At 51.0% G+C, this 16,937-nt stretch overlaps 1 protein-coding gene across 1 annotated transcript; it reads right to left on the bottom strand.

Moving 5' to 3' along the window:
- Positions 1–105: 105 nt before the first annotated feature.
- On the bottom strand, positions 106–16,441 carry MRPS18A (mitochondrial ribosomal protein S18A). The gene is made up of 6 exons (XM_005900090.3): positions 16,307–16,441; positions 8,565–8,596; positions 6,050–6,157; positions 3,570–3,693; positions 3,284–3,353; positions 106–520 (listed from the first exon to the last, which is right to left on the bottom strand). The coding sequence occupies exons 1-6, from the start codon at positions 16,416–16,418 to the stop codon at positions 376–378; spliced, it is 591 nt and encodes a 196-aa protein (XP_005900152.1). The 5' UTR covers positions 16,419–16,441; the 3' UTR covers positions 106–375.
- Positions 16,442–16,937: the final 496 nt, after the last annotated feature.

The raw sequence follows: 16,937 nt of genomic DNA, 5'->3' as shown, positions 1-16,937 counted from the left end.
TGCGCCCACGTGGCCCACCACCAGAGCCCAGTGACTCAATGCACAGTGACTGGCCAGAAACGGGCTGAGCCCCCGCGCTCCCCAAGCAGTGAGCACACACCCAGCGGGGGAGCACAAGCCTGGTTTATAATATTCCTCTGGACAAAGGGCCAGTGCCCCAGCCCTGAGCCCAGGCCAGTCGTGAGACCACTGCAGCTGCGCAGGGTCGCCTGCCCCATCTGCCCCCAGCTCCCAGCACCGTGGTGGTGCAGGTCCCGGGCACTGGAGGAGACCTGCCACCCCCCATGCCATCTGCACTGGAGGAGCCGGGCCGCCCTGGTGGGATGGGGTGGGAGTGCAGGACGAGCTCAGGCTCTCAGGAGGCCCTGCTCTCAGTCAGTGATACAGCACCAAAGGCCTGCCCGTGTAGGAGACGTTGTCCTTCAGGAGGGGGGACCCCACAGCCATGCGAACCTTGTTCCAGCGGTGGCCTTTGTTGTAGATGGGCTTGACGGAGCGGGGAGACCAGCGGGTCAGGTACCTGTTGGGGGAGGATGGGAGGCAGCCATGAGGGCTGGCAGCCCAGGATGCGGCAGAGACCACGGGCACGGGCCCCTTGGGCTGAAGCTGCACTTAGTCAACCAAACACTTTCACCAGCTTTCCTTTCTTGAGGAGAAGGGGCTTTTCCTGGGAGCAACTGCCCAGTGTGCTGTACACAGATGGGCTGGGCTCTGGCGGCCGCATGTGTGTGTGGCCACGTGCTCGCTTGTCTTTATGAGTTGCCAGTGTGTGTGCGTGTATATCTGCTGGGGGAGGAGGCAGAGAAAGAGGCTCCTCAGAGAGCAGATCGGCCCTCTCTGGCCCAGTCGGGAGAGGAGAGGCTGATGTAAGGACTTGGAGGAATCCCTCCCTCTCCCCCACTTGGCTCACTCCGCCACCCCAACCCTCAGGGAACAAGCCTGGGCAGCCACAAACTGGCGGAGGACCCCTGACCCCTGACCCTCAAGCAGGCCATGATGGGAGCCAAGGGTGAGGGCCCATGGGTGCAGACGTAGCCCAGGTTCATGTAATACAAGCGGGGATGGGGAAAGATGGCTGCCGCCCACAGTCCTTTGGCCTCCTTTGGGGATGGCAGGGCCCTGACAGTTCCAGGAAGAGTGGCTCATGCCGGCTAAGACTGGGGTTTACTCTGTTCAGAATGAAATTTGGATCCTATCCAGAGGCCCACCCTTCGTCCTGAAAGCTCAGCCTCCGCAAGGACCAGGATCCTCCCCTGCTTCCACACTAGGTTAGGGCTCAACCCAGTGCCTCTAGAGACCCTCCTCTGAGAAGTTTTAATTAAAAAAATGAATAACGATGGCTGAAAATTTTTAGATAAGAGTGAAAAAGTTAAAAAAAAAAAAAAAAAAGAGTGAAAAAGTGACTGCTAATGTATACATTTCAACTGAGCTCCCCTGGACCTCTATCTCCTGAGTTCTGAGGAAAGGAAAGCTGTAGGGCTGCACGCCACGTGCGAGGTGGGCAGGCAAGGGCTTCCGACGACCACTGGGTGGCTGTCAGCCCCCAGCAGGGAGGTCTCTGTGCAGTGAACTGGCCCCAGAGCCACCTCTGCTGTGGCTGGTGGTGCTGGGACCTAGCAGGGCCCTATGCTGGTGTCTCCCTGGCTTCAGAGCGGGTGAGTGAAGAGGTGGGATGTGGAAGCAGGCTCCTTGGGATTGAAGATCCTGAGGCACACCAGGCTCTCCAGAGTTGCTGCCCTATTGCACTCCTCTGCCCACCCTGTCCCTCCCACCCTGGAGAGACCCTGGGAAGCTGGGCTTCGGCTGGCCCTGGGCCTAATGCCTGTGCCACAAGGAGCAGGCAGCTGCTGTGGAGGGGCTGGGGCCTCCGGTCAGCTCTCTGGGACCACCCCAGCTCTGAGAACCAAGGCTCCCTGCTAATCGAGCTCCTTCCTCCTACCTCTCTGGAAGGGGCAGGGAAGGAGATGGCACGGCTTGACGATCGTCAAGTCCCTAGTTGTAGCCAGGACTCCCTCTCCTCCCCAGGAGGGCCTTTTGCAACCCCACGAGCCCCCACACGCCATCAATCCTGCATCACACTGATGGACACTGCATATACAGGAGGGAGCCTGGCTTTGCTTCAGAGGCTGAGGGCAGGATGGATTGTGTCCTCAGGCCTGCTGCTGTTTCTTAACACGCTGGAGTGGGGGTGTGCTCAACTCCCAAATGGTCCACAGCATAGAAAGACAAGAGGAAGTTAATATGTCCTGTTCCCCCAGGACTGCTGGCAGATGGCCCAGCTGGCAGCGCAGGAGGTGCAGGTGGAGATGGGCAAGGGGCCAGGGTGCTGGCAAGGAGTCAGTGAAGACCCAGCTCTGGCCCTGCACCCCCGGCCCAGCAATCTAGAGCTGGTATCTGCCTGGCCTTCCATCCTCCATTCCTGGGTTCTGTTGGGGATCAGCCTAGGAGGTTTGCTGGGGGTGGGGGATCTTGCTTTGCTCTACCCAAAGAGTGCAGTTCTAGTGACATTAGGACAGGCTGAAGGAGGGGCCATTGATGGGAGAGAACAAGGAACACCAACATCAATTTTACAGACCTGGATCTACTCTCAGTAAGAGAGTACTGTAGATCTATGAGTATTTAGTGTGGTAATGTCAGAGACAGCTGTTTGAGTGTTAGACAGGAACCTGTTCCTACACCAGAGGGGGCCACCCTGCTCAGGCTGAAAGGCAGATTGATTGATTCTAGGATCTAAAGGCCTTTCTCTCCTGTTCCATAAAACCTCAGGATCTCATGGGATGCCATACGCAGCTGAGCAGGTTGTTAACTGTACAACTCTAGGGAGAACATTCACAATCTAGTCTACATGGATGCTGCCTTCAAGTTTTACAGTATATGATCTGATAGCTCTATACGGTGGCCCTACCCCAGAGAGCCCTCCCATTTCTATTTCTAAAGTCTCATTTTGCCCTTTAATAACCCCAGTGCTATTACTGAAAGTTTGTAGAACTGCTCTGACATTCCCATAGCAACCCAGTATGATGTCATAAACAGAGGATTAGCACATTCTAATGCCCAACCAGCAGATCTTCTTACCCTTGTTACCCATGGGCTAAGTGCCCTGCTGGGGAGGGACAAGGAAGGACGCTGAGGCTGGCAGAGGGAGAGTAACAGAGGCGTGCACAGCGGTGGGACTGATGGGGTGGTGGGGTGGCGTTCAGGCTGGAAGGGACGGAGCGCTCCAGCTTTCCTGAGCTGCAGGATGAGCTCCAGGAGCTGGCCTCCCTAGCCCAGGTCTGTGTACCTGTTGAGTCGGGGTCTGGTCTTTGGAACAAATCCTTCAGGAAGCTTGGGCCTGTGATTTGGGAGCAGACCTGAATGGAGGGAAAAGCATTTAAGAGGATGGTCTCTGCACTCCCTCTGCAGCTCTGGGGACTGAACAGAAAGCCCAAGGGGGTAGGAGGCTGGCACTGGGGGGTGAGTATAATGCAGTCTCTGGACACACACTGCCCTTTTAGGAGGGGCTTGGAGGTGTGGAAGGTGTAATGGTGCCCACAGCCCCCTGCCCCCTCTGCCCGAGGGCCCTTTACCTGCTCGGTGGGCCATCTTCACACACTCCTCTATCTTGCGGTGCTCTTCCTGGCACAGCCCAGTGATGCTCCGGGGCAGCATGCCCCCATGTGGCCGGATGAACTGACTGAGCAACAGAACATCCTAGTGGAAACGGAAACAGGAGAGGAGGATCGTGTGGATGGGTGCTGGCTGCCAGGGAGCCAGGGCCAAGTGGCCTGCAGGGTAGGCTGTTGTGGCTGGCATTGTAAGGGGCTGACACCACCCTGAGAAGCGACCTGAGACCATTCCCTCCACACAGAGCTCTGCACTCAGGCCCGCTGCCTCCACTGCAACAAGTTCAATCCCAACTTAGCAAGATTTCCTGGCCCCGTTACCAACCCCAAGAGTTCTCAGCTCCTCTATGAGACAGTCTTCCGACAGACCTGGTGAGAGAAGGGGAACTTTTCAAGAAGGTTAACAAGCTATCATGCACCCACAGTATCTCTCCTGGTGATGAAAGTGTGTTATCCTCTTTGGGTGACGTAGGGGGTATGTTATGTATTTACACACAGGAGGAAAGACCTGTACCATTTCCGCCCCCAAAGTCTACATATGACAGGCTACACACCACAGCCCAGAAGACATGCAGAGAGCCCCTCCACCTTCTGCCATGCCCTCTGAACGAAGCGCCAGGCAGCAATAAGCTGAGGAGGATGAGGTCAAGTTGTAAAGTTAAATCCCACATCTTCTACACCCCCTGTCCCCAGATGTGAATGGATTCCTGGGCTTCCTTTGAACCATCAGACTGCTTTGGATGAGTCAAGGAAATAATGATAAACAAAGCCAGCATCCAGAGAGACCAAGTCCACTCCCAACTCTCACAGGATGGCAGGGGTTAAAGAAAAAGTCTCCCACACCACCCCCAGGGGCCTGATATGCCTGTCTCCACAGTCCTGGTCCTCACACGATTCGCTGCCCTGGCAGGCGCCTCGCTGTATAACTGTAGATTTGCTTTAATCACTGGTCAGCTCCTGGGGGACCCAGGCCCCCAATTCCCACCCCTGTAATCCTCAGAATCTGATGAAAAGAACTTGGACTGGATTATCTGGGGATAATACACGGGGCTCACAGCCCCAGCACTGCCCCCACTGCAGGCTGCCAAGGAGGCTGACAGCTCTCTGCAGCTTAGAGTGGCGCTGTCCTGAGCAGAAAGGGGTGAAAAGGAAAACAACTTCTCCGGCCTTTACCTTGGAGGGGATTGGATTTCTTCTGCTTCATAAACAGAGCCAAGTCCATTTCCTGGAAACGGCTGGTAGGAAGAGTACCCCGCAGTGGTCACGCAGGTGTGGGTTCCCCTCCCCATCCACAGCTGGGATTCTAGGTATGGCCAGGACCCTACAAACTTCCATGTCAAAGAAGCTGAGAGCACTGCCTGTGGCCTGCAAGTTCCCTGTTACTCCAAGTGGCCATCAGCAAAAGGGCGGGGACAGGGTGAAAGAACACCTCCACCCCCGACCCTGGGGTGGCGTGAGGCCAAGGCTCCCAGCCCAGGAGATTAGTTGAGTTGTTCTGTTCAGATCCCATGGGCATGTGGCCTTTCCTGCTCTCACCACCTGACCGGGATCTCTGCCCTTAGTCATCCCATTCCACAGAGGGGTACAGGGACAACGTGCAGGTCAAACTGGCCCAAAGCCTGCATCACCTGAAACCTAAAAATAGGGTGCTTAATGTCACCAGAACTCTGAAGGACAAATATGTATTTCTCCAGGGCTGTGTCCATCCCCCAGGCCTGCCCCATCTCTAGACATGATGCAGAACAGCAGCTGGGACTGGCGGCTCTGCCTGGGTTTCATACCCCAGAGTGCATCCCAGCTCTGCTACTTTCTAGCTGTGTGATCTGAGGCGGGTGCATTAACTTTGCCATGCCTCAAATTGCCTCCTCTGTAAAACAAGGATGAAAACAGTACCTACTTCACCGGGATATTGTGGAAACAAAGTGAATTATGCCCCTACTGTTGTTTGCCCTCATCATCTCTCCGTGAAACGACAGCTCTAGAAGAGCTACAGCAGACAGGGGTTCCTGTAGCTCCAGTGTGGGAAGAGAGTGAAGTGTCCCCAGATCACAGCGAGGACTCTCAAGACACGCCCTCGTTACACAAGGAGGAAAACCAAACCCAGACTCTGATTCTATCCCTTGGGAACACAGCCCTACGAGACTGGGCTCTAGGGCCCTGGTGGTCTGAGCTGCCTGCAACCAGACCAGGAACTGAGTCAGGGACTCTCCACCCTGGCTGCACATTAGAATCACCTGGGGAGCTTTAAAAAATAATGATGGCTGGGCTCCATCCCAGGCCAGCAGAATCATCTAGGCGTGGGGTCTGAGCATTTTTAAAGCTCCCCTGGGACTCATGTATGGCCAGCGTTGAGAGCCGCTGGACACAATGCTTCTGTCTTGGTGGCTCCATGAGATGCCTGTTAAGCCCACGGGGAACAGAAGCTCTGAGACGCGCAGACTCACCTCATAGCTATACTTATGCTTCAGGTTCCAGCGGCAGATGGGGCATTGGCCGGAGGGGTTGGGGGGATTTGGACTTTCCTTGGGAGTCCCTGTGATTCGGCCTTCAATCTAGGAGGCAGAGAAAGAGAGCTGATGAGGGGGGAGAGTTGTGTGGAGACCCTGATCCTTGAGGAACCCCCAAAAGCTGGTGAAGCTTCCTCTCTAGGGGTCTCGGGGGAGCAGCTAATGGGCCTCTCTGCCTGAACACAGCTGCTGGACACTGGGTCTCAGGTGGCCACAGAGCTGGGCTTGGTGACCTGTGAGGGTAACAGAAACTGAACTTAATGCTGGTGGCAAGAGAAGAGGTGTGTTGTATCTGCTGAGTGCTAGCTTTCCATCCTCAAAAAGACAAAAGCTCCAGAACTTTATGCTTCCTTCTCCCTGCTTTGGGAAAAAGTAATCCATGCACATGGTAAAAAGTTTCAAACTGCACAGGGATGTGGAGTCCAGAGGAAGTCTCACCCCTTATCCCGCATATCGTTCTTAGCAGAAACTGCAGTTTCCAGCTCTAACAGAGGTAAGTGTACACCAGTGATTCTCAACCAGGCACGATTTGGCCTCCCAGGGGACACCAGACAAGGAAACAATTCTGATGGTCGCCACGGGGGTGGGGTGGGGTGGGGTGGGGTGGGGATGGGTCCCTAGCCCCTAGCAGGGAAGCTGCTAATAAGCATCCTATGACAGACAGGACAGGCCCCCACAGCAGAGAACCAGCCCGTCTAGAACACCAGCAGTGCTGGGCTAAAAAACCTGGTCTAGGCCTACACGAGCAGACAACTGTGTGCATGCCCCTCCTCCCTCTAAAAACACAGAGCAGGGGACACAGTCCCCTGGCTGCCTCCTCTCAGCACTCTGGATGCCACCTTTCACACCCCACTTGGGCCACGTGTGAAGTGACCTCCGCCATGGCTGCTGTGTCCTGTGACACAGCCTTGGAGAGACTAAGCGCAATAAACCAGTGACCTGGGCGTCAGCTCCAATTGCAGGAGGGGGAGGTTAGACAGCCTTGCTGATTGAGGCCACGGATTATGAGAGTGAGGCTGGGCCAGGTCTGAGAGGCTTTGGGAGGGAAGCAACTCTCCCAGGGGAGAAGTGGCAAAAGGCAAAGGAGCTGGCTGCGCAGGGTGCTGTTACTACTGCCTTTCCGGCAATGCCACCCCAGCGATGCCAGAAATGGAGCCAAGAGCTCGGGAAAATGGGCAGATGTATGGAAGGTCTTGGGAGGGGGTCAAAGTGGGCCTGGGCAGGGAGAGCTAACATTTACACACTCCCCACTACAGGCCTGGCTCTGTGCTGGTAATGGTCCACATGGATCATCTAACTCCACAGCCTAGTGAGGGCAGATTCATGATCTTATTTTACTGATGAAGAAGTGAGACTCTGGACAATGAGTAACACCCAAAGTCAGCCATGGCACTGCCTCTTCAGGCATGGCTAGGCTCCCTCCCCAAGGGCTCTCATGGGACCACATGCCTCTGAGTTCGTTCCACAAATAGCAAATTCATGCCCCGCAGGAAAAACACTCTGCACACACAGAAATCCAATGAGTTTCTCTCCACCAGCATGGAGTTTACAGGGTGAACACTTGTTTCAGTCTGGGATAAGCGAACTATTCTTAAAGGGATGGGAGTCCCTTGAAAGAACTGCCTTGAGGTCTTAACCTCAAGTACAAAGATTGAGGGGGAGCCTTCTGGGGAAGACCCAAAGAGGGAACCCTAAGGGCTTGTCCTGGGGATAAGAAGGCCTTGGGGAGGGCCGTGCATGGCTAGCTGCCAGAGGGTTAAATCCCTGGTTGACATGGAAGCCACAGAGGCTTCTGGGAACTCTGTGGAGTGGTTGAGGATTTCTTGGGAGGCACAGAAGGCCATGTGAAAACAACGTTGTCTTTTAGGGATTATAGGATAATCTAGGCCCCATGACTCCCTGAGGAAGGGAGGTGAGATGGGCCCAGTGTGGGTGGGGGTTGGGGGAGGAGTAGAAGGAGTGAAAAGCCGTCTAGCTTTCTCACCACCAGATGAGCTGGGGCGCCAGTTATGAGCCCAGGGCCCAGAAAGTGTCCCCTTCGCACTGCCTCACTGAAGGCGTAGCTTAGTCATTCTAGGCAGAAAGGAAAGAGACAGATCCAGGCTCCTGGCCCCGGGTCAACTTACTCTCTCTAGCCTTGCCATTGCCTTAGTTTCCCCTTTGGAAAACTGACTTATCGCCACCAAAAAACACAGCAGCAAATACTTCTGAGCCCGTGTCATACAAAAGGCCACTCTAATCAAGTAACAGACGCTTCAGTCCAACACAGCGACTGTTCCTGATTAACCACACTCCCGCACACGGGTTAAAAATAGGGGATGCGGGATTTATGGTCACAGAGGGAGCAGATCCTGAGGTCAGTCCAGTTGGGGCTCCTACCCTCTCTCAGAGGAGCAGCCAGGCAGCTCCAAGTGGTACAGAGATTAGAAGTGGCCAGCTCGACAATACTTACTATAGTCGTCTTCCCTTCTTGGATCTCCACCACTACAGAGATAAAGGGGAAAAATTAGGTCAGCCATTTAATAAGGAACAGGGAGTTTTAAATAATAGCTCAAACCTTACACACGAAGGAAGATGAAGCGCTCTGTCTGCACCTGCCACGGCCCCCACTCGGAAGTGTGCAGGATTTGCTGCCCAGGGCCAGGCTCTGTGCCCTGCAGGCTGTGCACAGCAGTGCTAAGTCGCTTCAGTCATGTCCGACTCTTTGCAGCCCCATGGACTGTTGCCCACCAGGCTCCTCTGTCCATGGGGATTCTCCAAGCAAGAATACTGGAGTGGGTTGCCATTTCTCCTCCAGGGGACCTTCCTGACGCAGGGACTGAACCCATGTCTCCTGTGGCTCCTGCACTGCATGCAGATTCTTTACTGCTGAGCCACTGGGGAAGCCCATAACGTAGGGGCTTCTGCAAAGCAGGAGACCCCAATTTGATTCCTGGGTTGGGAAGATCTGCTGGAGAAGGGATAGGCTACCCACTCCAGTATTCTTGGGCTTCCCTGGTGGCTCAGCTGGTAAAGAATCCGCCTGCAATGTGGGAGACCTGGGTTCGATCCCTGGGTTGGGAAGATCCCCTGGAGAAGGGAAAGGCTACCTACCCACTCTAGCATTCTGACCTGGAGAATTCTATGGACTGTATAGTCCATGGGGTCACAAAGAGTCAGACACGACTGAGTAACTTGCACTCTCACTTCTCCTGCAGGCTGGGTGGGGGCAAATCCAGATACCCATATCATATCACCTCTCTGAGATTAAGGGTCTTCCCACTGTTTCTGCCTTTCTAAGCCAAGATTTATCTTGGTTCCATCCAAGGTACTTGGCAAGATCTTGCCCTATTGTGGCTAGCAATCATGGCTTAAGAGCTGAGGGGTTGGGGGTGGACAGAGGCCATAAAAAGACCTTCAAAAGTACCCATTGTATGTGTTCTCTCATGAAGAGAAACCAGACAAATGTGGTTCCTGACCTTGACCAGTCTGAATCTAAGATGCAGCACCCAGGGGCCCCACAATGGGTAATAATGAGATCAATTCACTCTGAGAACATCTTGAGAGCCTTGTGTTAAAAACCTGTACAAAGGCAGCTATCTCTCCTCCCTGCAGGGATGCATTTTGTTATCCACACTGGAGAGGGAAGAGTGACAGGAACGATGGGCCTGCAGGTACGGGGTTGGGGTCAGGGCAGAATTTCAAAAAGAGGACTGCAGAGTCATCCTGAGAGGGACTCCCTCAGCTCTTCGCCTATTTAGGAGTGAGGCAGTCAGAAAAGAACTCAAGGGCAAAACAATTTCATTGCATGCATGTCAGGCTGTACTTATGTCCTCTTATTTAACCAGGATGCAGAAAGACAACTTCAACAATATCCTAAGGGAGAACCAAGCTCATAACCCACATTTGGCAAATAAAATCAAACAGAAGGTTCTTGGAGATTCTCACATGGTCGCCCAGTTTCTTCAGAAACAGAGAAGCCGTGGCTTTCAGCACAGGAACTGGCACACTGCAGATGCTCCATAAATGCTAGGGAGCAAAATGCTGGTCGTGATGCCCTTCTGACTGCTAATTACTGTAATAGAAAATGTGAGTGCACACAGCTATAGCTAGGCTGAAAATTGTCTCCCCAAATGCTAAAACCATATTTTAACAGCAGCTTGGCTACCACAATTAGTTCTACTCAGCTCTGGTCAAGGAAAGAAGCAGTACAGATTAGAAAGAACCTAAGGTTAACTTTGTGAATCTAATGAAAGTTACGGACCTCGCCCTAGAAACATGTCTCTCGGTGTACACACAATTAGACATGGATTACAAGAAGCTCGCAGACCCCTGCAGCTATGTACCTAAATGGTAAGACTGGTTTTCCCTCAGTGGTGGCAGGAGGTGATTTTCTAAAGTTTCTAAAATAAACATGTACTTCTTTTGCAATAAAAAATATGCAGTAAAAACACAGAGGCTAAGGGAAAAAAAGTGAGGCAATTCGAACCCACCCGGAGGCCCACGGCAGCATCTGTGATCACTGAGCTCTGTGACTGACACCAAACTGGACCCAGACTGCCTGGAACTATCCCCCATTCGTTTTCTGGGCATGGCCATTCATAAAGACCCATTACTCCAAACAACCAAACTGAGAGCCCTTCAACTGCGACTCCACACACACAAGGGAGTGACAACTGGCCAGAAAGGCCCCGAGGCTTTCTCCAGAGAACACTACAGTTACTAATCAACTCAAAGACAAACTAAGCTCTCCCTAAGAGAAAATGCGTCACCCCATGCACGGATCTACTTGTTCCCAAGAAGCCAGCCTAAACGGGATGTGGGTGAGACTCAACCTGGTACTCAGTCTGGAGGCCAGCATGTCTGCAGGGGGATGGTCACTGCGCTGCGTCAGCTTACAAGAGCATCGGGGCAGGAGGGCCGAGCCCTAGCCCAGCTGGGCACCCAGGAAACTTTGCAAATCTGCAAAAACCAAGCTGGAAGAGGGACGGAGGGTGACCCAGTCTGAGCAATGGCAGGTGAGGGGGGCAGCACAGGTTTTTATGAATCCCAATAGGAAACAAAAGGAGACCTACTCCGGAATCACTTGAGTCGGCGTGAGATCAGTGCCCTGAAGTGAAGCGGACCAACATGTGCTTCCCCTCTCCGTGGAGGCACTTGGGTCCTAACCATGAGGTAAACAAGTCGAGCAAAACACACATCACTCCTGGCAAAGAACCAAACCCTGAAGTCATCCCACTGGCCCCTGGAAGAGAGATCAAAGTCCATGGCAAGCTCCACTATTCATAAGCTCCCCACACAGCAACTCTGAGCCAGTGAATCATCTCACTATAAGTTAGCGGGTAAAACAATAGGCAGATGCTTATCTCATAGAGATGATTTGTCAAACAAGGAGGAATGACTTGAGAACTCATATGGAACTGAGACTGATCAGGGCAGTATCTCAGTGCAGGGGCTGAGGGCCCACTGGAGCCTGAAGCCCTAGTAGATTTCAGGCCTCTCAAAACAGAGATAGGAATCAAAACAGTATTGCTTTTCAGCATGCATACAAAAACATGTCAAAACCAAACAAAACCTGAGATCCATTTTGTCCCTGGCCTCCTCTCCATTCAAGAGAAGTGGGGGTGGTTAAGAAAAGCTGGACTAACAGGAGACCATTAGTCACTGACTGAAAACTTGTTTAGAAAAAGATGGAATTGCCCTTGTGTTCTGAGATCTGGCTGGATTAAGTAAACTAAAGAAGCAGTTTTCTAAACCAAGATTAAGGGCCAAGATCTTACACATCAAATAATCTGTGCCACAGGAGGCAAGGCATTTGCTGAGCAACCGTGGAGTGTACGACTGGGCTCCACCCACTGTGGAGAGCTCCCCCCTAAGAGGAGACACAGGCTTTGCCCTAGAGGAGAAAAGAGAACTAAACCAAGCATGGGAACTTCACTCTAATAAAGTCCATGCCTCATAAAGAGGTCCTTTGAGTACTTTAGTAAATACTCGCCTAGGATGGAGTCCAAGATAACTGAATTGTAAGTCTAGAGCAAACAGCATCACGGTGAGATTGCAGTGAGGCAAAAAGACCTTGATGGCCACACAGACAGAGAGAACTGTGGCGGGATAAAGGCCCACCTGTTTAGTAAAGAAGGAAGTGAGGGGAGATGAATGACAAGGGCTGGAGGGAACTGCTGCAGGAAGTGCCCAGAGGACCGACGTCCTTCTTGGAAAGGCTCCATGGAAAGCGAGTCCCAAGCAGAGCACAAAGGGATGGAGTAACTGAATGGCAAGGTGGCTACAGGGCAGCACCAACAATCTTACATAGCATGCTTGGCAAGTGTGGCCATTCACTGCTTTTCTCAAACCCCTTCCTCCCTCAAGTACTGCTCCCTTCTGCTCATCTTTAACTCCGCCACAAAAGTTTTCTGATTCTCTCACCACCTACCCTTTCCTTTTCCCTTGGACCTGAGGGAACTTCCCTCTGCACTATCCTTCAAACGAGGAGTCTCACTGCTACACAAAAATCTCTTTCCACTAGCAGGTTACTCTGGACCACGTCTTTTGAATTCTTTAAAGCCCCCAACTTGCTCACTTCTATCTCAAAGCTTTTAGTTACAGGGCTGTCCATCCTGCAAGGCACATCCTTTTCTGAAATGCTAGGTCCTCCAGAAAGCTCCCTTAGCTAACTGGAAAAGAAGAAAAACATTCCCTTCAGCTTTTACTTCTTTCAACACACTCTGCTCTGAGGATCTGCCAGATCATTATTGTTCATTTAGAAAGTCATATGTGTTTATTACTCTTGTTTTAAACGCTTTCCTTCACAAGGGCTCTAAGAGTGACAAGGCAGGAACAAGGTCTTATCTCTGCTAGGTCTCACGGTGTCAATCATGAAATCAACTCCAGCAAGTTAACTGATAACAGCTTTTAGGGAAGGAGGGAGCCGCCAGGAAGCCCTGCCGTGGAGTCCCAAGGTGGTGTCACTGGTGGAGAGGGAAGATTGCTGGCCCTACTCTGACTCCAGCACTTACTAGCTGTGTGATGCTGGGCACAGCTACTGAACACCTCTGGACCAGATTTCTTCATTTGTAAAAATGCCAGAAATATCCACCTTTAAAGGTTGTTGAGAAGACTGAAAAGTGTATGTGGAAAACCTAGCAGAGTGCTTGCAGCAAGCACTTAGTAAACCACTATTTCCATTTTTTGCCTTCCCTTAAGTCTTGCTTCTTCCATAATCATCTTTTTTGGTTCTGTATGTCCTTCTGGTCAAAGATCAGACCAGGCTTTCTCAACAGCAGCAGGACTGGTATTTCAGGCCAGGCGGTTCTTTGTTGTGGGGGGCTGTCCTGTGCACAGGAAGATGCTTAGCAGCATCCCTGGCTTCTACCACCACACATCAGGAGCACCAGCTGTGACGACCAAAAATGTCTCTGGACATTGCCAAGTGTTCCTGAGAGAACAAACTGCCCTTGACTGAGAATCACTGCTTCATGCAGAGAGCTTCTACAGGCAGGAGCAGTAGTGCTGAGTGCCCAAGAACTCTGACTAAAATTAGAGTACTATCGTATCAGAAAAGTAGAAATGCTTGAATGTCTTCAGCAAGACGCCAGCTCCCTCTCTGTGACTTTAAATTCTATGTATACAATCAGTTCAGTTCAGTCGCTCAGTAGTGTCCAACTCTTTGCGACCCCATGAATTGCAGCACTCCAGGCCTCCCTGCCCATCACCAACTCCCGGAGTTTACCCAAACTCATGTCCATTGAGTTGGTGATGCCATCCAGCCATCTCATCCTCTGTCGTCCCCTTCTCCTCCTGCCCCCAATCCCTCCCAGCATCAGGGTCTTTTCCAAATGTATACAATATTATTCCTCAAATATACCAGCCAGGACCAGTCAAAATTAGCTATATGTGTAATTCTTTTAGCTTTACACATAATGGATAGAATATCAAGAGAAAGTTGTTGGTGTTGTTTTTAATTTAAAGGCTTTGGAGATAGGTGGTTCTCAAGAAAAGTATAAGCTAAGCTAATGCCTTCAAGTAAGATCACATCAATTCAATTATTTGGCTTTTAGGTCTGACAGTAACACAGAGAAGCTACCAGGTATTCATGGTGAGGAAGACTTGAAATATTCATCTCATCATATAGCCATCTCTCCAACTGAAAAATTCAAATCTCAAATATTCCTTTGTTAAAAAGACAAAACTATTCCTTTTGCTTATCCTCTGGGAACATGGCAAAGAACTGTTTTCAACTTTTAATTTAGAAATGGATATGTGCATTGTAGTTGTTAATGTTTGACACTTGGTAGATGTCATCAAAAATGTTACAGGCATGGAATTCCCTGGTGGCCCAGTGTTTAGGGCTCTGTGCTTTCACTGCAAAGAATCCAAGTTTGATCCCTGGTTGGGGAACTAAGATCCCACAAGCCAAGTGGAGTGGCCAAAAAAAAAAAAAAAAAAAAGCTATGTGCATATGCCTATTTTACAGCATAGGAACACATGAAACAACTTTCCAAGTCCTTTTTACCATCAGCGTGATCTCTTTGGCGTCTTTCTTTATCAATGCATTAGTTCATCTAACGATAAGGAGGCAGTACCTGGATTTTGTTTTTCTTTCTAGCAAATGTTCCATCTTCCCTTCATAGCTAAATTCTTCAAACACCTATTTCTATTTCTTCATTAATTATCTCTTTAATTTTCCCAAACTGGGTTCCTTATCTGCCATTCTACTGAAAACTTACAAAAGACTTTTTCTGAGACAAATCCAATGCTCCCCTTCTTAGGCTTTTTTTTTTTTTTTGGACTTTTATTCTTCCCCTGGTAAAATAATCACCATTTTTCCCTGGATATATCTCAGCTTTAGTTAAAGGATATGCTACTCCAGATCTTAAACACACACACACACACACACACACACACACACACACACACAAAACCACTTCTTTGCACATCACTTATCCTTTCCTGCTTCCAGCAGTGCACAAAGGAAGGTTATGTACTGAAAAGAACTTTCCATTTTCCGCCAGATTCCATCCTTTTATGAGCCTATTAAAGACACACCCCCTTCAGGAAAACTTCCAATTCAGTTTGCTGTTTCCAGTAACCAAATCTCTCTGAACATATGCTTAGTCGCTAAGTCATGTCCATCTCTTTTAGGATCCCGTGGACTGTACCCACCAGGCTCCTCTGTGCATAGGATTTTTCAAGCAAGAATACTGGAGCGGGTTGCTATTTCCTTCTCCAGGGAATCTTCCCAGACCCGGGGATCAAACCCGTGTCTCCTGCATTTCAGGATTCTTTACCCGCTGAGCCATCGAGGAAGCCTCAAATACCTAATACCTAAATTGTATTCATTGGAGAGTATTGAATCATCTCATTAGAACCTAACTTCTCAGGAACCCCTTGACAGTTTGAAGTATAGCACTTCGCCTTCAGTAAGCTCTCAGTTCAATGTCAGGCTGCCTTTCCAGACTAAATGAAAAGCAAAACCACCATCCAGGATATGCCTGTTTCAGCTGTTCAATGGCTTTTCCACATTGCCTTCCACCTCTTAGACTAAGGGTTAGGGCAGTGAAAGCTGCCATCAGATTACAGCATTTCAGATGAGAAACTGGAAAAGGAGGCCCAGAGGAGGGTATCCAGCTGACCTTCCTTGATAGCGCAATAATTCTTTAGTGAAGGAGGCGGCGGTTCGAAGAATATGGAATAGAGAATTAACATCCAGTGCCTATGTGCGTAGGCGCTAAGTCGCTTCAGTCGTGTCCGACTCTTTGTGACCCTATGGACTGTAGCCTGCCAGGCTCCTCCGTCCATAGGATTCTCCAGGCAAGAGTACTGAATTGTCATACCTTCTTCCAGGGGATCTTCCCGATGCAGGGATCGAACCCATGTCTCTTATGTCTCTTGCATTGCCAGGCCCTTAACAAAAAACTTTTCTGAACCCTAGAACAAGTTTCTATTCTGCTCCTAAATAAGCAAGGCTTTCTCTCCGATCTTCACCCCCCTCGCCCCACTCCCCGCCACCACCCATGAGGACACTCACGATGGGTGAGAGATCAAGGAAATAGCATCAGGGTTCCGAAGAAAACTGCTAGCATTCCCGGAGCGCAAACATCTCCGACGTTTCAGAATCGCGCTAAGGAAAGGGAGGGAGGGACGCATGGGGGCAGAAAGAACCAGCCTTCGTTTCTTCTCTTCAACCCTAGGAGGTCACCAGGACCCAGCACTCACCTTCCCTGAACCCGCGGGCTGGTGGCCTAGCCCAGCTGGTCACGGTCGGGCCTGTCAACAGCCCTCTGAGAAACCGTCCACAGCCGGACACCAGCACATTGAGGGCCACCATCTTGAAAACTATCGCTGACCTCTTGTGCACTTCCGCTTCCGGAATGGGGCGCGCGCGCAGCCGCAGTAGTGGGCAGGAAGAGTGAGTCTTGTGAGCGTCTAGCTCCGTCACTCTTGTCAGTTACTTCGATTTCCTCACCTCTCCAGCTCTGAGCAAAGCAGAGTTAATGTGTGAAGCCTGTGCTTCATTTTGAGAGGCTGGGGAGGTTTTTAGCTCCTGTCTGCCAGTCCTCGAAGTCTCCAGGGTCGCTTTCGTTCCCTGGCGGACTTCTGTAAAATTACATGCACTATCTTTATTTCTTTAAAACTTTTTCTTTACAAGTGAGATGTGGATTTTCAGCTCCTTGAGGCTGCGCCTAAGTCTGTACCATAGAAGTTGAAATGGTTAGGACAATGATTCTGGAACATCAGGTATCCCACAGATCTAGGATAGAATACTCGCGCCCCAATCGCACCCTACCCCCGCCCCAGGGTCCCCAAGCTGCGCTCCCCTCACCAAGGGGTCTTTCATTCTGGTAAC

The sequence above is a fragment of the Bos mutus genome, chromosome 23 (assembly GCF_027580195.1).
Source record: "Bos mutus isolate GX-2022 chromosome 23, NWIPB_WYAK_1.1, whole genome shotgun sequence".
Lineage (NCBI taxonomy): Eukaryota > Metazoa > Chordata > Mammalia > Artiodactyla > Bovidae > Bos > Bos mutus.
Note: the sequence above shows the minus strand (reverse complement) of the source record. Positions and strands in the feature narration are given on the sequence as shown.

Coding starts and splice junctions, on each gene's coding strand:
- MRPS18A (XM_005900090.3), bottom strand. CDS start 16,418: ATGGTGGCCCTCAATGTGCTGGTGTCCGGCTGTGGACGGTTTCTCAGA. Junction 3,694..6,049: donor AGCATAAGTATAGCTATGAG/GTGAGTCTGCGC, acceptor CGTTTCCACTAG/GATGTTCTGTTGCTCAGTCA. Junction 521..3,283: donor ACCAGACCCCGACTCAACAG/GTACACAGACCT, acceptor CTCCCCCAACAG/GTACCTGACCCGCTGGTCTC.